Source organism: Hippocampus zosterae, chromosome 1 (assembly GCF_025434085.1).
Source record: "Hippocampus zosterae strain Florida chromosome 1, ASM2543408v3, whole genome shotgun sequence".
Taxonomy (NCBI): Eukaryota; Metazoa; Chordata; class Actinopteri; order Syngnathiformes; family Syngnathidae; genus Hippocampus; species Hippocampus zosterae.
In genome coordinates, this window is record NC_067451.1 from 3,551,763 (window position 1) to 3,572,479 (window position 20,717).

General features: G+C 44.2%; 2 protein-coding genes across 16 annotated transcripts in view; one reads left to right on the forward strand and one right to left on the reverse strand.

Moving 5' to 3' along the window:
- The window catches only part of aco1 (aconitase 1, soluble), a 56,244-nt gene that overhangs the window by 31,563 nt on the left and 3,964 nt on the right, over positions 1–20,717 (forward strand). For 2 of the 5 annotated variants that reach the window (XM_052062387.1, XM_052062384.1), the window contains 9 exons: positions 18,251–18,384; positions 18,540–18,708; positions 18,786–18,923; positions 18,999–19,068; positions 19,464–19,647; positions 19,764–19,903; positions 19,977–20,148; positions 20,220–20,320; positions 20,391–20,507. In XM_052062387.1, coding sequence (XP_051918347.1) covers positions 18,276–18,384; positions 18,540–18,708; positions 18,786–18,923; positions 18,999–19,068; positions 19,464–19,647; positions 19,764–19,903; positions 19,977–20,148; positions 20,220–20,320; positions 20,391–20,507 — 1,200 coding nt within the window. In that variant the 5' untranslated portion in view covers positions 18,251–18,275. The other 3 variants (XM_052062385.1, XM_052062386.1, XM_052062388.1) reach the window with 3 other exon arrangements.
- On the reverse strand, positions 241–16,403 carry frem1a (Fras1 related extracellular matrix 1a). Of its 11 annotated transcripts, XM_052062189.1 has the most exons (38): positions 16,256–16,370; positions 15,305–15,452; positions 14,253–14,630; positions 14,006–14,100; positions 13,566–13,858; positions 13,308–13,495; positions 12,469–12,792; positions 12,284–12,392; positions 12,033–12,164; positions 11,565–11,909; positions 10,839–10,981; positions 10,563–10,759; positions 10,381–10,471; positions 10,031–10,198; positions 9,718–9,926; positions 9,138–9,231; positions 8,773–9,025; positions 8,455–8,646; positions 8,182–8,367; positions 7,785–7,981; positions 7,535–7,726; positions 7,435–7,465; positions 7,174–7,318; positions 6,672–6,813; positions 6,390–6,585; positions 5,391–5,655; positions 4,884–5,298; positions 4,516–4,717; positions 4,301–4,445; positions 4,088–4,217; positions 3,767–3,839; positions 3,469–3,618; positions 2,661–2,821; positions 2,466–2,552; positions 2,244–2,375; positions 1,881–1,996; positions 1,607–1,692; positions 241–1,443 (listed from the first exon to the last, which is right to left on the reverse strand). In XM_052062189.1, exons 3-38 carry the CDS (start codon positions 14,484–14,486, stop codon positions 1,241–1,243), a joined length of 6,321 nt encoding a protein of 2,106 aa, XP_051918149.1. In that variant the 5' UTR covers positions 14,487–14,630; positions 15,305–15,452; positions 16,256–16,370; the 3' UTR covers positions 241–1,240. The 11 variants fall into 11 exon arrangements, 7 of the variants coding, with proteins under 7 accessions (XP_051918149.1, XP_051918157.1, XP_051918166.1 ...); XM_052062197.1 differs by lacking the exons at positions 241–1,443; positions 1,607–1,692; positions 1,881–1,996; ... (2 more) ...; positions 2,661–2,821; positions 15,305–15,452 and adding an exon at positions 2,860–3,394 and having other exon boundaries at positions 16,256–16,403; XM_052062206.1 differs by lacking the exons at positions 241–1,443; positions 1,607–1,692; positions 1,881–1,996; ... (7 more) ...; positions 4,516–4,717; positions 15,305–15,452 and having other exon boundaries at positions 5,099–5,298; positions 5,391–5,520; positions 5,630–5,655; positions 16,256–16,403.

Below are 20,717 nucleotides of genomic sequence, written 5' to 3' on the forward strand. Positions count from 1 at the left end.
GGCAGCAGATGTCACCAGTGTTTATCGAGAAGCCTCGCCCCGGTAGCAAAACAAGCCATACAAATGCATGCTGACCACACTGGAGACAGCACAGACCAGGCTGGAGCTGCAATAAATTAGAAATCATTATGGAAGTAAAATCGTCATTTGAAGGACATTTGTGTGTGTGTGTGAGTGCGTGCTTGTATTGTCGCACTCGTGCATAATAAAATGGAATAACGGCATTCGATTAAAATAGACCTGATTTCAATGTATTTAATTGTATTCAATTATTTTATATTTTTTAGTCTAAGTAATGTACAATCAAATACAATTATTACAAGATGGCACCGACCACAACAAAACAATTGTCGTAATTTAGCAACGACAAAATATACTGTAAAATTATAAACACACACGTGTAAAGGCAGGCGTGCATGTGCAGACACTAAATTGAAGCAATAAAGAAATAATAACTTTTAAAAATCACATTTTTGAAAATTGTACTGTGTAAAATGATTCAAATAAATACAATGTAAAAAATAAATATTTACATGATTCAAGTAATGAATATGAAATATAATCACGGTACGAATTATTGCCCAAAACGGTCCCAAATATGAATTTAAATGTGTTTTTCAGGATTTGCGATTTTTCTTTTTTTTCTAAAAAGGCAAAATGTCACTGATTTTATGTCACTACAGAAACTGAGTGGCTTCTTTTTTTTTCGGTACAAGGCATACAATCATGGCGACGCCTTAGCGCTTTCTAATTGAACCGTTTGACAGCCCCAATTTCTGATTGTTTGACTTTAATAACGTCTGATTGGCCGAATAAAATGTCGATCAAAAGAACGGACCAAGAAAGCCAGTTAACACTGCACCAAATTTTCCGCTTGGTGTCGCTGTTTAGCAAGATTAGAATTAATCCAGTCGTTTTTTTCCCCGTTATTCAAACATATCGCCAATATATTTCAACACACATGCGAAATATAAATATGTCGAGAATACTGTATTGTGTCTGTTACTAATATTATCCGGAGGTCAATTCAATTTGTTCTATCTCCCCTTCTTGCAAGAATAAGACTAAACTTGGGTGTTTTCCAGTGTTTATTACAAGATGTAGAAAATATTTATTTGAATTTATATAAATAAACAAACAAAAAAAGAAGCAAGAAATGTTATGGAGGATTTTTAGTCCTCCTGAGGTTGTACGTGTGTTCTAAAATTCCACGGCATGGATCGAATGCCGTCATTTGCATTCAAATCTTGATGGAGCATATATAGCCGTGGCCTTTGCCCGTCTTGCAGTGCCTCCTTTGCCACTTGGCCCTCCTCCACACCAGGGCACACATTTTGTTCCCCTCCGCGATTGAGGGCGACGGTGCCCTGTTCCAGTTCATGTAGGTGACACTTTCTCCGTCCTCCCACCGCCAAGACCCTTGGGCGTCTCTGTCATTAAGGCCTCGAGGGGGGGAAAGGAGAAGAAGGTGAAAATAATCGATGCTTGACTTTGAGACACAATAATCATCTTTTGATTTGAAAACTGCAAATTCTGAATTTTTGAAGGAAAAACACCGTTTGTGAACCCGTTAATAGCAGATTGATATCATTGAAATAGCACACACCTATCCAAAATGGTTTCCTCTCGCCAAAGTCCCACAGCCAATCCATGTCACCTTTTGAGAAAACACTTGCAAGGTTGCCTTTATAGCTGGAGAGGAAAAGGGAAAGAATGGTATATCCGTTTGCGAACACCAACAGTGGATGGGTCTGGACGATATCCCCCCCGCCCATCAACGGGGGTTCACTCTTTTGTCTTCAATGACAAAACATTTCCCCACTTTTGGTCTTTTGTCTTTCTACCAGTTGTGTCAGGGGAGCACCGAGGCTCAAGTGTACCTCTCTTTACAGCTTCGATTTGCTCGGCTCCATGACGTTTTGTGTCTTTTGTTGAGGATGTAGCAGCGGCCACTGTGAAAGGTCCATCCCGGAGGACACGGTGGAGTTTTGGCCATCTGTTTGGAGGCACATCATCGTTTGGTGCGTCTGACCAAGCGGTTTATTTCACGTCAGCGTAAAGTCAGGGATAACTATGACTTTTCGAATGTAGAAACACTCGCAAGTTAGAATTTGTTGACAAGACTCTCGAAATGATCTGAAGCCCTCAAAGTCTTGGTAGTGACTTGGTTGATGTGGTCTTGACTGAAAGGCTTTCTCTCGCCATTTAGTTCCCGGGTTTCAAATTATAGCTTAAACAACGACCTGCTTTGGTGGCGTCCAGGATCTCCAGGAGACACCGTTGCACTGAAAGATCTGATTGGTCGTCTGGTTGAAATGCAGGAGTCCCATCACTTCTGGCAAACACGGCTTAGCTACAAAGCTATCAGCTATTCCCTATAAGAAAAGGAAACGCAGTGGTCTGCTAAAAGTTCCATAGCCATGATTTTGAGTATCCAGCAGTGTAAATCCCATCATTTCACTCACATGTTCACCTTTTCTGGCATCAGGGAATGTTCTCCGAGAGCTTTCTGCTAACCTGCTAACCGCACGGATCTTTGCCCCTCTTCCTTTCTGGGGAAAAAACAAAAAGCCTCATCAGTTTTTCCTGATTTAAGATATTATGTGTTGCTAAGGAATACTGTGATAATCATCAGAATCATAAAAATTACAGCTACTTACAGATTTGGATTTGGAGAAGGTTCCTTCTTGATGAATGGGTGATTGGCTGGCAAGTGACGGTTTCTTGAGGCTCCAAGATGAATTTTGAGTGCGTGTATCAGACAGACCGCTCTTTCCCGTGAGTAGAGATGCTGCATGGCGCTGGTTTTGCTTGCACTGCCCTGCAGTTTCCGGATGAATAATTATGGAATATTTCTAAAAAAATGTCTTAAATAAAAAATCGGATCGGGAGTATGGCGTACCGAGCCCCCTGATAGAGGCTGCTCGGCCCCCATTGCCCGTAGTAAGTCGGATTTGTTTTCAGTGAAGCTTGGACTCTGCCAAGGCTGCCCTTTATCATCGATTCTGTGCCATAATTCTGAAGGATAGAATTTCTAGGCACAGCCAAGGTAGTGAGGGGGTCCGCTTTGGCGGCGTCAGTATTGCATCTCTGCTTTTTGCAGTTGATGTGGTACTGATGGCTTCTTCAAATCGTCATTGCAAACCCTCACTGGAGCAGTTTGCAGCTGACCGTGAACCGGTCGAGATGAAAATCAGCACTTCCAAATCTGAGACCGCGGTCCTCAGTCGGAAAGGGGTTGAATGCCCTCTCCGGGTCGGCGATGAAATATTGTCCGCTGGTGAGACTCTGTCTCCCGACTGGCCTGGGAATGCCACGGGGATCCCTCCGGAAGAGTTGTGAGATGTGGCCGGGGAGAGGGAAGTGAGGGCTTCCCCTGCCAAAGTTTCTGCCTCTGCGACTCGATCCCGGATAAGCGGTAGAAAATGGTTTGGTATGCAACGGTAAAAAAAAAACGGAACTATTTACCTCTTCCAGTGTCCTTTATGGTAACTTGAGCTTTCTTGACGCTGGCAATAACTGTCCCTTCCGGAAAAATGAGGAGCACTTCAAATACTTCATCTGCCTCTTCGAGTTGATCCTGAATGACTTCAATGTTCCAGATCTTCAGTGAGACTCCTTCCCGAGGCAGAAAAACGTCATTTTGAAATGATAGACGTTTGTGGCTTTTAATGTGCAAATACAAACCATGTACTTCAAAACAGCAGGGCCAAATCTGATACTGTGAACCTTCTTTGAAAGGAAAAGAGACAGACTGTGTGTCTACCTGGATCAAACTGGAGAAGGGAAGATGAGCTTGAGAGGAAATCTTTTCCCGCAGTTGCAGTCCCCTCGTTCACCTGCCAGGAAGAAACAAGAGAAAAATCAAGTCAGTCGGTTTCCCAGAAGAGTGACCAACTACCGATTCAGAACACGGTTTCATGATTTGTTTTTTTTCCGGGAACCCCCCTCATAGTCTTGATGCCCACTTAACATTGTAACGTACTGTCACGACTGTATATGACGTAACCCCCAACTACAGTTCCGTGGAGCCCTGATTGCAAAGCCCTGCCCAAGAACGACCTGTGAATGACAGGTCATGACCGACCTTGACTTTGACATATGACGACTCTGCTACATTTCCTTTCCGGATGATCTCCACCGAGACTCTTTTCTCCTCCTCGTTGGCGCAGTATTCGGGCTGGGACAGCTCAACGCTAGACCAGCTTAGTTGTAGTCTGCGAGAGTGAGTGTGATGACTACGAAGGCCAGACTGAATTGATTTGATCATGGGTAGATCATGTACGTCATTGAACCATACATGTGAGACAGCCCAGCGTTTCCGTGGCGATCTGACACCCTGAATTCCAAGCTGTCTGACAGAGATTCCATATCCGGATTGACGATGTAGACGATTGTTCTCCGGTTCAGATCCAATTGCGAGAAACGCTGTCGGGCGAAACCACCTAAAGGAAACCGAAACGTCAGATTGCGGTTGTAATCCAAGCCGCGGTGAGACAAAAGACTCTCCTTCACCTGTCGTGATATTTTCGAGGTGGCCAAAATAGGGCTGCCGAACAATGACGAAGATCAGCTCCTCTTCTTTGCCGTTTGTGTTTTTGGCTTTGAGCTCCCGAGATGACAAAAAAATTCCGTATCGTCCATCGCCTAAAAGCTCAGCTTTCCAAAGGGGGAGAAGCTTTACAACTTCTGGATGTGACCTCTTCAAAGGCTTGATCTGAAATTTAAACACGGACTGATCTCGCAATCCTGTTTCTATTTGAATATACGTGGAAGGAGTGGAATGGCCAAAATTGCTCCTCTAAATGTAAATGTATTTGGCCTAAGAAGGCTCAGGAAGGAATTTCAAAACAGCCTTAATTGGCACGGCAAGCTTCATTTACCTGAATGATGAACGGCAGCGGCTCCGTATGCAACTTCCCATCCAGCCGGACCCCGCGATTGGTGCCATCCGTGGCGGTGAATTCGAACCGGTCGATCTGGGACTGCGCTCCGTTATGCTTGTACGTGACCTCCAACTCCTCAATGTGTTGCTGGGTGAAAGTGGAACCCATCATCAGCGCGGTTCCGCGTAAAAGCAGCTCGCCGTGTCGAGGAGGATGCCGGAGTTTGAAGACCAGGGCGCCCCGTGGGGTGTCGGGGTCGGTCATGGCCAGGCAGTCTCGACTCAGGGTCATGGCCAACCCTTGGGGAACGACAAGGCCTTTGTTGGTCAACGACGGGGGGATTTGATCCAACATTTTCACCGACAACTCCAAGATTCCCTTTCGGCTTGTCTGGTTGTTACTAACGACAAAGCTGTCGGAACAGAAACAGACTGTCTTGTGAAACCTTGGGTAGTGACTAGAGCAAAGTCAAAAACAATCTTCCACAAAGGATTGTAGACTCACTGAATGGTTTCTGTGGGTGTGCTAGCTTGGTTGTTGTGCACATAAGCCACACAGTTTGCGGCGATGTCCATCTGGCTGAAGGCAGAGATGCTGACACCGGGATGCTTGGTGTTCTCCAAATAGCCATGAGCTGCCGGGACGGTAACGACAAACAGCAGCTCGTCAGGCCGGTCCGCGTGGTCTGTGGCAAACAGCACGTCGGTGGTGAGGACCACGCGCCCGCCGCGGTTAACATTCACAGGCGTGACAAACATGGCGATAGTTCCTGGAAAATGAAGCCAGAGTAGAAGGGACAAAGTAAAATGCTGTGAATGAGCATTTGAGGCAGAGGTGGCTTAAGTTGGGGTAAAAAGGTTTCTACAAGAAGAAAAACTCTATGAAAGTTCTGATTCAACTCCTGAACAGTTGTACCTCTACTTGCAAACGTCTCTTCATACTCAACGAAATTTTCAAGTTACGAAACGTCGCAACATACTTTTTAAAAAATAGATTATGCTATCAGAACATCTTCCATAGAGTTGTCAGAGTTGGTTCGGATCACAGCTTAAAAAAATATGACAAACCTCCGCAAAGTTGCGGTTCTTCATTAGATTTTTATCTACCCTCCGTTATGTGCAGAAAAATTCAACTCGAACAACAAAAGGATGACTTTGGCGCCAACTCTTGTCATCTTGTTGCCAAGGAACTACGCTGAATTGAGGAGCATCATTGAAAGAAAAGTATTGCCTTGCCGCCATGTTGTGGCATCTTGTTGCCAAATAACTAAGTTCGAGTGAGTTTAGAGCTTCATTTCAACAACAGTAGTACTTGCTGCCATCTTGTGGCACCTATAGGCAATCACAAGCTAGTCACAAGCTATTTGTGACAGAGTTCCTTCCCAATCTCCCTCAGATAGCGTCGGAACACTGGACACTTACTCAAGTATCAACTCGAGAAAAGCACCGATATGGGAAAAAATATATTTAAGTACATCAATGATTTCAGGAAGTCTTGAAATACCTTTTTCCACATGTTTGATAGATATGTTGAACTGCTGTGAGGGAGACTGATTCTGTCCGTCATGTAGGTGGAAAACAAAAAGGTCCTGCATTGTCGTACCAAACGGGTCTTTGTGCACATAGCGCAGACGATTCGTGTCCACCATTTCCTGGGTGCAGTTTTCCCCGACTGTCAGCAGCAGCCAGTTTTGAATACGCTGTGGAAAATATGGGACTCCCACTCAGGTTAATTGTCCGATTAAAGACAGTACGTATAGGACGCTCTTGATTACAGTATACAAACCTTAAGCTGTAGGAGTCCATGTGCAGGTACCCTCTCAAAAATGTACATGACCTGCGAGGAGGGAGTGTCATGGTCCTGTGCGAAGAGGGCTACACTGCTTATGAGTCTGGCCTCTCCTGGTTCCAACTCCAGTCCATTGTTTCTGAAGGACGGAGTATACTGTGTTTATCGTCACAATATTCCAAGCCATTTTTTTATAACAGTTCCACTAGAACTTTGTTTGGGCCACGACAAATTGGTTTCGATAGCACTTTTTTAAAAAAACCACCCCCAGGCTGGCCAGTTTGGCTTAGCCATGTGAAATTTGGTTGGCTTGTCCATCATATGCATGTAGAACCACAAAAATAAAACATTGTCTTGGGATTTGGTCACTCTGCTAAAAAAAAAAAAGTTAACAGTGAATACTAGACGGACGCTAGCAACATGGAATTTCGTACTCATGAGCAGGCTCAGAAAAAAAAAGAATCAAGGAACCATGAGGATTTCATTCTTCTAATTGAACCTGATCAAATGAGGTTTTTCATCGTTGACTGCAAGTACTTCCACCAGAACCTGTCTCTGGATTTTGTGTCTGCCGTCCATTAACTGGATGGTAAAGTCGTCCTCCAGATGTTCAGAGTCGTCGTGCACATATGCCACATCATGACCTAAAGACAGTGAAAATACAATGCAGGGAGGGGAAAGAAAGAGTTCAAGTTCTTTGGATCATTTGAGGTTTCGGCGGCCTATAAATAGGATGTGACCATTTCTCAATTATGATTACCTTGTGAAAGGTTATACACACAAACCCAGAGCTATGACGGTTAAAAAAAAAAAAGATAAGGATTGATATAATATTGACTGACACACGTACCATTTGTTACCTCTGCCATTGTGAAGTCAGCCACACTGGATTTTGAATTGGCCCCCCGATGAGTGTCAGTGTCGATGTGACGAATGATATTGCCATACCGGGGGGGTTTCACAACATGGAAGCGCAAGACATCATTGGGGACGTCCAGATCTGTCGCATTCAACACAGACAAGTCCAGATTCCTCTTGTGTCCTTCTTGTACCTAAACAGAAAGCAGTCATGAGTGACCCATGTGACCGCAAACGAACAGAAACTCTCACCGTCATATTCTGAGCCACCAACTCCGGAAGCTCGTCATTTGTTGGGCGGACAACAATGTTGAACGTGACACGGGTGGAGCTGAATTTGCCGTCTGACACACGGAGGATTAACTGATCGCTTGTTGGTTCCAGTTTTTGGTGCCTGGACTGCACATAGTTGATCTGACCGGCAATGATGTCTCTGTAAGAGCAGGAGTCTGGGGGGAAAAGAGAGAAGTCCGGAACACTCTTTTCACAAAAGAGAATGACATGATGTCCAACAGGTGCGACGCTGAAGGAGAAGCCCTCCAATGCCACCTGTTGGTCACAAGCTGAACAGTACCGTGACAGACTTAAACCCAATGGAGCACGTATTTTAACGACAAAAGAGAACCCGGATGGAAACTGGAATGCTTACCTATGCTCACACCCACGTTGCTTTTCTCAAAGCCAGGTCTCGACAGAACATTTTCAAGGTAGCCAAACCGCGGCGGAGTAACCAAACTGACCACCAGCTCATCCACGACTGTGTCAGCATCAGACACCTTCAGATGACTCGCGTTTACCTGGGCTCTCCCACCTTCGTCGACCACAAATATGTCTCCTACAGACGGAGCAAAGAATGTTGGTTATGTTTTCAATGACATTACTGTCGGCATAGCATGCGCTACCGTGACATCGAACCGTCCACCTATTTTCAGCGAGGGTGGCTGGCTGTTGACGGGGGAAATGGTGATGCGGAGGTCGTACACGGGCAGAGATTTTTCTCTGCTTCCTATTTTCGGGTTTCTTCCACCGCAGCATAGCACAGATTTTTCTGTTTCTCCATCAGAAATCACAAAGGTGATCATGTCACCGTGCGGAGTGAGTCCGATCTCCTGACCTAAAACCACAACCGCAAGCGTGATCGTTTCCACCGCGGTGGGGTCATTCATGTCATGCTAGTGTCATTTGATGAGAAACACAAACATGTCCCGATGCAATGAAATCAGTTTTATTTGCTGCTGACCAGAGTGCTTGTAGCTGATCATGCCTGCAAGGACGTCCGCCTGAACGAAATGATCGACGGCCATGTCGTTTCTCAGCACCAGGCCGTGGCGAGGCTGTCGCGCAATCAGGAAGGCTAGGCTGTTGTTTTCGGTGTCCGCGTCAATTGCGGAGATGTACTCAACTGAAATGATTGTTGTCTGCCCCTCCGAGCACGGGAGCACTGGTTTCAAACCGGCAACCAGCACCGGTACCTCATCATTGATCGGGGATACCTCCATAGAAAAATAACAATTGCAGTATGAGTTGGGTGCACTGTGTAAACGTTTAACATTGTTGTCAGCCCGGCAAATAATGAGCCTCCGCAGTTGGTGGCTCAAAACTTACATCCACTTGCAGAATGAAACTGATTTTATTGGTGCCATCTGTTGCAGCCAAATTGATGCGGTCATCCAGAGTCTCTGAATTGTCATGACGGTACCTGAGAAGACAACAAGACACGTTTTTAGCAGAGGCTAAAGCAGGGGCATCAAACTCATTTTTGTAGTGGACCACATGGTAGTTACGGTTTCCCTGAGCTTGAGAATTATAGTTTACGATTTTGCACTTGAAAAATACTCCATCAATTCAAACAAAACTAAAACTAATACTGAAACAAATAAATATTCGACTAAATTGAAGCGTTTGGTCAAAATAAAAATGAATGAAAAACAGCAAACCCGACCGAAAAAGTAAAAATCGACTGAATTGAACAAAACAAAAGTCAAAACTAACTGGAAACCAACTGGACTGAAGTACCTCTACTTTTACTTTTGTCTTTTTTCACACAATTATCTGTACTTCTCCGGAAGAGTATAAATATTTTTGCCGGATCTGCCAAAAACCTTCTCGGGACATGAGTTTGCATTGGGGGGCGCAGTTTGTAAAAACTAACACTGAAGAACCCGAGAGAATCAAGGTGTCTAACCTAACTCTGTGGCTTGTCAGGTCTTGCACAGTGAAGGTCAGTCCGGGTTTTAGAGGAAAGTTGTTCATCTGCAGCGCCCCGTGCTGCGGTTGCCCCAAAAGCTCCAATCGCAAGGCTTCTTCAACAGAGTCTGGATCTGATAGCTGCAGGTGCTCCGAGCCGAGCAAGCACTCACCACCCTCGTCGACCATTAGAGGCTTGGTGATTACCTGAAATGGTGCATTATAAGATTTTGAGCATTCTGCTTGAGAAAACAACAATTAAACATTTGTAAGAATGTCCAGGTCCGGTTTTGGCTGTTGCCACGACGTACCTGTGGCGATTGATTGTCCACGGGTATCACAGTAATGTTAAAGCAGATCCCATCAAGTGTGTGGCCGTGTTGATTGGTGACTGAGAGACCAAACTGGATATATCGAGGAAAAGGACCAATGTCCGCAGTTGGAGGCATGTAAGCTACTTTCATGAAGTTGACGGCATGCTAAGGAAACCAGGAAGCCAGAGAGCAGGAAGTGACAGTGAAATTCAACCCCGAGATATGAAGGACAGCATATGGACTGAAGTACCGATCGAGCTAGCATCGTTACACATGGTCAGACATTTGTATGCATTTAGCATTGTGAAATCAATTCACAAAACTAAAAACTATCTACGAAATACTACCTGTGTAAAGAGCCTCAACACTGGCGCATTGGTGTCTTTGGTGAATGTGGGTAGACTGTCCACGAGGAATAACCTCCCTGCATCCTCGCTGCTGCTCATCAGAAACAACAGCACCACAAAGCTCAAACGCAACGTGCAAGCAGTATTGGGGGCTGGTGGTAACAATCGTTTGGTGTACCCACCTGTGACGATCTCGATCGAAAGGCGGTGTCGTAACCGTGTATGTCAGATCGCTGTCTGGTGAGTCCTTGTCTACAAAGTGAAGGTGTTGCTGTGTTACATGGACCACGTCGGTCTCTTTGACCACAAGGCACCGTCTGGCAGTAGGAACCTCTCGAGGTGCTTGGCGCGGTACCGGCTCAACGTGCAACATGACTACCTGCATGTCAGAAAGGTGAATGGCTTCTCTCCATTTATTGTATCATCACCAAATGCACAAACGGCAAAAACTTGCTTACCTGGGGCTCTGACAAGTTTGGAGGATCCTGGAAATCTGAGAGCACAAACTCAAAGGAGTCATCAAGCACCTCATTCCCTTTGTGTCGATAATAAACCATGGACTGAGAGAGGTCCCGCTGCAAAAACTTGCTGACTACATAACCTGGAGGAAATGAACAGAAGAATTGTTGAACCTGGAATGTGAAGTGAAAACCAATCTTGTCATCAACAGTGATTCAGTTCAGTGCCAGTTTGAGAAGCTTTTGCCCATCACCCTGCGGTAAAGTGATGGTGTTTGGTCCAAGTGGCCTTTGTACATCCCATCCTGCAGACTTGGGTCCTCTGGCTCCTAAGCTAAATCCAACAGTCTCGCACTTTGGTCTGAAACTGGACTGTGATTTTAAATTGGACCGGCAAATGATCTGGCTATAGTCACGCCTCTCCTTTCTCAATATCACTTTGAAACAGTAATTCATGCCTTCGTCACATCTCGGCTACATTACTGTAATGCACTTTACTTTGGAGTCACCCAATGCTCCATGAAGCGTCTCTAGTTGGTCCAAAATGCTGCTGTTCACCTCTTGACAGGTACTCGTAAGAGGGAGCACGTAACTCCTACTCTGGTATCTACCATTTCACCTCTAAAGATTTGCGGGGAAATGTCAGTTAGTCTTTCGTTATGTGGAGCTGCAGGTTTGTTGTACGCTCATGGGAAACCAAATAGGTGTGGCGTGAGTTTCTCTGACCTGTTAGCCCTGGTCCTGGAAACTTCACAATATCTCCCGCCTGCGGGGGCCTCGTGATGTTAAAGAGGATGTAGTCACTGCTGGAGTCCACATCGGAAGCCTGAAGGGCGGTGCCTTTCAACAGAGTTGTTTGACCCTGGGAGACCTCCAGTAACATGTTGGCAATGAGGAATGGAGGGCTATCATCTTTAGGGAGGATCTTGATGGGGAACTTGTGCCTGGTCTGCTGGTGACCATCGGTGATGCGGAAGATGATGAAGTCACTGGTGGAGTCGCTGTCATCATGGTGATAGCAAACAATTCCGGCTTTGATGTCCCCGACGGTAAACATGAAACCCTTTCCACCTAGGGATGGCAAACACATTTTGGAACCTTTGGCCCCTCTTAGTGCACTGCCAAAAAGGCCAAAATAACAACACAGACATTTTCTAGGACGACTAGAAAATAAATGGAATGTAACCATGACACCTCTGACGGTCAGCCTTCCATGCAGAAGGCCCTCCACGGTGATGATACGGACAGCGCCTATGTCGTTATTGTCCACAATCTGGAGCTGCTCCCATGTTATCGGACGTGATTGGCCTTCCAACAGGCTGAGACCTGGATGACAAATTGCGCATATGCTCAAAATACATCCACGATTGCTATGTCAGTACAGTCTCAAGTTATGTCCCCCGAATATGAACATGCTAAGAAAATAATTCAGATTTTAACCATACCCATGTTCCAGGAAACTCTGGGTGCATTGGTGTCTGCATTCCGAACGGACATTTGCACAGTCATTGGTGGGCTCTTCTCAAAGAAAAAATCATGAACGTCGATTTCCATCTGTACGGGAAGATTCTTCAGATCTATTCATTCCAGCAAAACATTTTACATGGTACATTTGCAAAGAAATCACAACCTCAAAGTGCCTGCGCTGGGTGTGAGTGGAATTCGGGGGCTGATATGCAATGAGCATGCCATTTAAATCCAACCATGTGAAGGAATGGATCGGGCGCGTGTGGTCAGAGAGGTGAGTGATGAAGCCATCTGAAGGCGCTTTTGTGATGTTAAAAATTAGCCTCTCCTGCTGAGTTTCCTCATCTTTGCCGTCTAATGTGGCGGTGGATAGTGGCGTGAGGATGAATTGGTCCACCTCCAAGATGAACGTCGACATGAATGACATCACGGGCGACTGGTTCACCAGTCCGCCTGTAATCTGCACCGGAATCCAAATCTGTTCAGACTTCACAGGAAAATAAAGTCATATTTTAAAAATTTAGAAATGTATTCAATAAACCTCATGCTAACTCATTATGCTCTTTGAGGATTCATTCCTAAGGTGTGGGCAAAGTAAATAACGACATTTTCAAATTCATTCCCCAAAATGGCAAAAATTGTTGAAGGTAGCATCATTTAGACACTACTGGGAAGGGTGGGGGTGTTCCCCTGGGCTCTGTCTTGGGGTCCGCATATGTTTGTTCATCGCATTGTCTCTTCGGGAATCGGTTCTTGTGAATCTACTCATGTCAAGTTTTTGACGTGACATTTTTGTGGATCTACTCGTTTATTGACATGCTTGCTAAAATGTAAAACTGCTTTCAAGGGCTGATTTTAAAAAAACGAAATAATAATAATCAGCATTCCAAAGGCTCTCTTTTGGGTCCCCACATCCATTCCAGATTGATTCGATCGCTGCATCATATTTTTTTCCTACATTTCTGCTCCAAAGCAATTGTAAACAGAATAATGTCCCATTGCCTGGTAAAGGTTGCCACTCCTTGTGTCTTTGAGGTCAAGCCTGATTGCAATGTAGTCAATGTCAGGAGATGGAGGAGTCATATGCTGGTATTTCAGCCCCATCAGCAGGAAGTCCTCGCAGGGAACTTTGAGGAACGTGACATGCTTCACTCCCTTCAGGCAGACGTCAGAATTACATCTCACCGGATCTGTAAAATTAGATTTCACGTTAGTTTTGAGAGCCATCGCAGGAAATGCTTTCAGCCCAAACGCCAGTACCCTCAATGTAGCGAAGTGGCTCGTCCCCTCGTTTGACGGCTTCCTTGGGCTTTCCAGTAACGAGTTGCCCATGAGCTGGCAGGTTGGTGTCATGGCTATTGAGATGGATGCTGCACTCTAAGCTGGACCGCTTTTCATAGTGGAGGGACAGCACATTGCCGTCAACGTCCGCAGAGATGCCATAAAATGGAACTTGCAAAAATTGAGGTCCGAGCTTGATGATACTGCAATCGGGTTCCACGATGTCGACGTGGAGAGAAAAAACCTCCGTGTAGGTGTCAGTCTCCGTGAACCTGTTTGCAAACACAGGGTGGTTATTATAAAGCCGGTCAATTCCAAATCATTCATCACAGACCACATAACAATCAGCAATATAGCTGGTCCGTCATAGGGGAACCACGATATAGCAGAGCAACACTGTACGCATTGAGATGATATACCGATACAGCCGAAGCTTGACTGTGTCCTCCATTAATAGCGGCGAGCCATTATGGACGTACTTGACCTCATTCTCTCGATAATGGCAGTTAAATACCTGGAGAAAAAAGGATGAAATAAATGCGATGGTAAACACAGTTGAGCCTCTTTTACATGGAGATCCTGCAAAAGTGTATCTATTTATTCACACGGAACTCAACAAACGGCAGCACAGATTGAATCGAGTCTCCATGTCTGCTGTTCCGTTACCTGAGGCAGGATTTTTCCCACTCGTTGAGTTATGGGTTCATTTAACACCACTTCCACTTGGCATGCATCCTTTGGAAGCGGGAGAAGGAAGTGCAGGTCACCTTCCTGGAGGTAGGACGACTGACCCCGTCTCACCTTTAAAGCCTTGTTGACTTTTACAAGGGAAGCGTTGCAAGACATTTCGAGAAGCAGGAGAGGAAGCCACGCCAAGCTTTGACCCTTTGACTTCAGCATTGTTATTCCAGTCTGAACAGGTTGACTCTGTTCAAGCGTCCTTTTCAGCCGTTGCCCTCAAAAAAGGTGCTCAAGGGCGCTTTGGGTCGTCGAGGTAAAGCGGCATCGTTTCAGGGAATGCGCGGGTTTAAGCTCTGAGCATTTCTATGGGAGCGGGAAAAAAAAGGTCAATAGTGCAAAGTGAGAGGTTGGTGTCAGCAATTTATCGCGCCATGGATCGTCCATGTTTACAACATTGATGCTATACGGTAAAAGCTAACAACACAAGATCATATATCGGATATGACTCAGTCAGAGATATGATTCATTACATTACTGATATTTGATTGAACACAATATTTAGCCCCTGACCGGATAAAGGTTTCCATCCCTTGTCATCGCGCCAGAATGAGACCGTTCACAATGAGTCCTTTAAACTGGGCGGGCATCTTGTACTGTAATTAGCCTAACATGCTTCGACTTGTCCCAGTGAACAATTCAACCTTTATTACGGGAAAGTATCATAGGAAACAAGTGTCAAAAATATTTTGCCAGTGCAAAATAAAACTGAAATACATTAGGTTTTGCTGCAACATCGATACTTGATGGAGATTTGCAGATACTGCGCTGCACTATAAAAAAACAAACAAATCTAGTTCACCTCAGTCATGTGCCTCGAGTCCCCACCTCTCCCCACTGCCCACCTGTCCAGAATCACCAACAAATACAAATGCGTTCATTCCCCTCCAACATTTCTCCTTGGCTGAGGTTTGCGTTCAACCAGCATGACATGATTCGACTGCGGCAACAACGTGGTGTCACAAATCAAAAAGCTTTACCGACGACACAGCAGCGGAGGAATGTTAAGTGTCCATGCCACCAAGCGGCTTTGTTCCGACCGGAGGCTCCGCAATATCCTTTTCACAGCGCCTCCTCTCGCCTTGATAATGACAGAGTCCTTTGCAACCGCCACTTACTTCCCAGCAACTATCATTTGGATGCACAAACGCAACACTGTTACACAAGAAAAACTAAAGAAAGAGTTCACCAAATCCCCCTCTGCGTGACTTAATAGCTGCAACAAGTAAGTACTCAAAACAGATGAACATCACTGACAACTCATCTTCCAACGTCACCTTCAAAAATAAAAAGCTCACGTTTGATTCAATTTTGGAAAAGTGCACATGCAGCCAAATCTCTGTGTTACTTCCAGTAACAACCCAGGCTAAACTTTGCTTCCTTCCGACATACAAAGATCTTCGCTAACATACAGACAACAAATTAAAATCACAATTGACTGTTAACTCTTATTAAATAAATAGATTATAATAATAATATACATATATATATATATTTTTTTTAAATCTCACAGACACCAAAAACTCTAATTGCCCCACGGGGATAAATAAAGTTTTCTGAATCTGAATCTGAAATAAAAAAAACTAAGTCTTGGTCCATGAAGTGAAAATGGATCGTTTCTCGCCGTTCAACCTGATAATTCCTTGCCCAGGGCTGTTTTGTGATGCATTATTAAGCAACACATGCCTTAAAAAACGGTAAACAACCTCATTTTAAATTTTTACAACTTTTTTACATTCAGAAAAATACATTTAATTACTATTGCGGATATTAGAGAATTGTGGTAAAATACACACGTCCTATTAGTGTATGTATGCAACTATAGATGCGATAGAGTGAGAAGGATTTAAGAAGCAGACTAAGGCATTTGGCAAAAAAAACCCCAAAAACAAACGAAAAACGAAACTCCTCAGTTGTCGACATGTCCTTACCTGCGTGGCACCTCCTTTTCTGCTGCATTGTTCGTCCAGCCTGCTCTGCTGCTCAGCTCTCCGACACCTCCAGCATTTGCTTTGGGCCACAGAGTCAAACTCCACCTCTGACAATGGGGCGGGAAGTTGCTGAGGGGCCATACTAATTCTTTTTTTTTTTGAAGGGAGGGGGCATGAAACATACATTGATTCAATGTTTTGGGGATTTTTAAAACAGTTCGTATTAGCATTTTATTTATTTTGAGAATTGCACTATGATTAAATTAAATGTTCTCATGAACTGTACAAATATATAGATTTCATTGTATTTATTTGTGTTAGACTTAATTTTGGTTTTCATGTAGGAATATCTCTATCAATTTTTACTTAGTGCTGTGATCGAATGACAAGTCATTTATTTTTAAAAGAAGAATAAACTTAAGTTCTGCTACTGGTCGATAAATCATAAGTTCAGGTCCATAACTACATTCGTGCTCTGAGGTCTGCAGACTCCAGTTAATTAGTAGAGTCAAAGTAAATATGGTGATGCAGCATTTAGCTGCTATGCTGCACCGAAATTGAATAAGCTGCCAACAGAAGTGAAGTCAGCGCCAAGTGTAAATACATGCTTTTAAATTGAGGTTAAAACTATGCCCCCTCCCTCCACCCCCCATACCTATGATGGTAAAAAAAAACATTTTTTAATCAGTCTTCCAAAATATTGTTCTTGGGATTTTAGTTTGTTCTTTTTTGTTTGTTTATTTGTTTTTTTTAAAAGTATTTTCTTTGTAAAGGTTCACTGAGTGGCAAAGGTTTGCAAGTGTATGCACACTTAGCCAATATTTTTCAAAACTCACCGAAAATGAGGGAGGGGTGCCGGGCATGAACACTGCTCTTATTGTTAGCTCGTGAATATTTTTATTGCCATGTGCTGTTAATTGTTTTTGAACAAATTCATGCAACTCGTGGATTAATTTGTTTCAGGAGACTTTGTGTCTGCGTCTAAAAGCAACTCTAACCATAATCTGCAATTGTTTAGTTTGTCCAAGTGGAGTTGCCGTACAACTTCCGCTACAGATTACTTCCGTATGCAGTTTGGGTAACCGCGACGTCAAACGCTGATTTTCGTGACGAGGTACAGCCTACACATCACTACCTGTTTGGCGTCATTTGCCACGCAAGGCACGCATTCAACCTTGCTCTTAATTCAGTGCTTTCTTTTCAATGCGAGACGAGGCAGTTCGAGTCTTAAACCACTTCGCTGCCCCCAGCAGCACGTATTATGTAATTTACTTTGGCAGTCCAAATACTAACACTACCCCGGGTGGGGCAACTTTATTATGCACAGAGTTGCACCACGAAGCCGCTGTTGCCATTCTATTAAAATACAAAATGTGACTTAGACAAGGTGGCTAAGCCTAACCGACGGCCGCGGTGCAGACTTTAGACTTTGACTAGGTATACATAAAGGTCAACATTATATAAGCGGGGGCAAAACATACATTATCGTTCTGCGGGGTTAAAAGGATGTGAGAGAAATGAAAGCGTTTTATATGTTATATCAAACGTCAACTGTCTGAAGTCACCTTTAAGGTACTTAAATTACACTTTATTATTGATGGGATATGACAAGAATACTAGCAATACCAAAATGGTTTCCGTAATATGACGTCACGTATTGCGTCAAAAACAGGCGTGGCCTTGAGCTGGTCTTGTATGCTCACACCCGCTAAATTACCAGCTCCTTTCTGTACTTTAGTTACAAGCAATTAAATTACAAGTACATATACTCTGTTACAGTACTTGAGTAGATTTCCCCAAGATATCGATACTTCAAGATTTTTTTTTTTTTAATCAGGCGCTTTTACTCACGACATTAGAAAACATGTACAGAACAAAGGGGCAGAGCTAGGGCATTGTGACAAGGCAAATTACTAAAACTCAAGTCACCTTTATTGTCAAATGTTGCTTATAGGCAAAGTTAAAGCACTGACTTGTGTTTTCATTGTATTTTAGATTGGCACAAATTTACTGGGAAAGGATGGCCGGAACAGCAAATAATCCATTCCAACGTATCCTTGAGCCTTTGGATCCCCAGGTTGCAAATCAGATGTTTTATAATCTCTGCAAACTTGAAGATCCAAGATACAGTAAGAGATCATCGGTTGCTGTCAAATCTCACCCTGTTTAGCATTATTCCCCAAAAGTTGATCCTAACTACTTTGTATATAACTAACTAACTAACTGACTCCCTGTTCTCCAAGTAAAAGCTGAGCATTCCAAATGGTTCTATTGTGTTTTTTAGACAGCTTGCCATTCTCCATCCGTGTCCTCTTGGAGTCGGCTGTCAGGAACTGCGACGGATTTCTGGTGAAGCAGTCAGACGTGGAAAATATCCTCAACTGGAAGCAAACCCAGACGCAGACGGTGGAGATCCCATTCATGCCAGCACGTGTCATCTTGCAGGACTTCACGTACGTTTCAGTTCTTTTTTTTTTTTTTTACCTTTGGACTTGTGATTGACTAGTGTTTGTTTCATTTTTATTCACAGCGGCGTACCTGCTGTGGTGGATTTCGCTGCCATGCGCGATGCGGTGATTAAGCTGGGCGGAGATCCTGAGAAAATCAATCCCGTTTGCCCAGCTGACCTGGTCATTGATCATTCCGTCCAAGTGGACTTTAACAAAAAGTAAGAGCGTCAAGATAGTTCTATCTGCTATTAAATGTTTCTTTAATCAAATCACCATAAATTATTTTTCTTCAGGTCTGATAGCCTCCAGAAAAATCAAAACTTGGAGTTTGAACGCAACAAAGAGAGATTCCAGTTCCTGAAGGTGCGAACGAGCGCTCACTGTTAGACGACAACCACTTTTGTCACCCTTTGACAATTCTATGCTTTGTAACAGTGCTTCCCAACCGGTGAAAGATATCAGGATTTTTATTTTAGTAGTCATAATGTCTGCCGGCGATGTATAATGACAGGCAGAACAATGAAAATACTCTTCCTCTACATTGCAGTATATGTCAGAGAATACACTCAAACTTTGTCGTTAACGAAACAGGCCCACATATCATGCCGAGTCAGTAAATTCGTTTTTATTTGAATAAGCTCTTTTAATTGTTCAATGTGTGCATTGGCTCGAAACGCGGAACACTGCATTTATATGGTAACCCCCCCAAAAAAGGGACCGAGAGTCTTACTTGACTTTAATTTTTATTTTATTTGTAGTGGGGTTCCCAAGCTTTCAGGAACATGCGCATCATTCCTCCGGGTTCAGGAATTGTCCACCAAGTCAACTTGGAGTATTTGGCCCGGGTGGTGTTTAACCACGAAGGGTTTTTCTACCCTGACAGTCTGGTGGGCACCGATTCCCATACCACGATGATTGATGGCCTCGGCGTCCTAGGTTGGGGTGAGTTGCGTTCAACTTCTTGTGTTGTGCGTCCAGGTGCCTGATTAGCTGCGTCGCGGTTCATTTTTAATCGACTGTTTTTATGAGGTTGTCACTTTTCTTTTGTCTTGTCGTAGGTGTGGGAGGCATTGAAGCGGAGGCAGTGATGCTGGGGCAGCCAATCAGCATGGTCCTACCTGAGGTGGTTGGATACAAGATGTACGGGAGTCCGGACAAGTTCATTACCTCCACAGACATTGTTCTCACTGTCACCAAGGTAAATACTTCCATTTCCATGGAGCTTTTGTGAACTATAGCCCACCGTGTTGAACGCCACCGGTGTTTTTCAGCACCTCCGTCAAGTTGGGGTCGTGGGGAAGTTTGTGGAGTTTTTCGGGCCCAGCGTGGCGCAGCTGTCCATCGCGGACAGAGCCACCATCTCCAACATGTGTCCAGAATATGGAGCCACCGCAGCTTTCTTTCCAGTGGACAATGTCAGCATCGAATACCTCAAGCAGACCGGTAAGTGACTGACAAGTCGCGGCTGCTGAGCAAATCCGCCGATGCTCATTGTTTGTTTTTCTTTAAATTAGGGCGAGAAGCGCAAAAACTGACCCACATTACAAAGTACCTGAAGGCTGTGTCCATGTTCCGGGATTACAGCGATGAATCCCAGACTCCAGATTTTAGTCAGGTCCGTTCTGACACCATGTATCTATTATGGCAAGAGAAAATGAATTCATCACCTTGTGTGTCTCACGAAGGTCGTCGAGTTGGACCTCAGTACTGTGGTGCCATGCTGCAGTGGCCCTAAAAGGCCCCAAGACAAAATTCCCCTTTCAGACATGAAGAAAGACTTTGAGGCCTGCCTGGAAGCAAAGGTGAGCTTGGCTTTTTATGATTTGTGTGCTTGTTTGCACACTGTCTGGCCCAGCACAGTCAAATAATAAAATTCAAGCATGGACCCGTATCAAACGATAACGAGGATTGAAAGATCTACCTGAAGATGATAAAACGTCATATTGTCCAGCAATGAATGCTTTTGACCATTTGACTTCACAAATAAATACACATTTCCTCTTATGCTGCCT

Bases quoted from the DNA above. Each gene is read 5' to 3' on its own strand.
- frem1a (XM_052062189.1), bottom strand. From the start codon at position 14,486: ATGCTGAAGTCAAAGGGTCAAAGCTTGGCGTGGCTTCCTCTCCTGCTT. The intron at 10,982-11,564 runs GTCAGAGAAACT...CATTTCCTCCAG, and splicing joins TCCAGGACCAGGGCTAACAG to GTTATGTAGTCAGCAAGTTT. The intron at 6,586-6,671 runs GTTTGTATACTG...TATTTTCCACAG, and splicing joins ATGGACTCCTACAGCTTAAG to CGTATTCAAAACTGGCTGCT.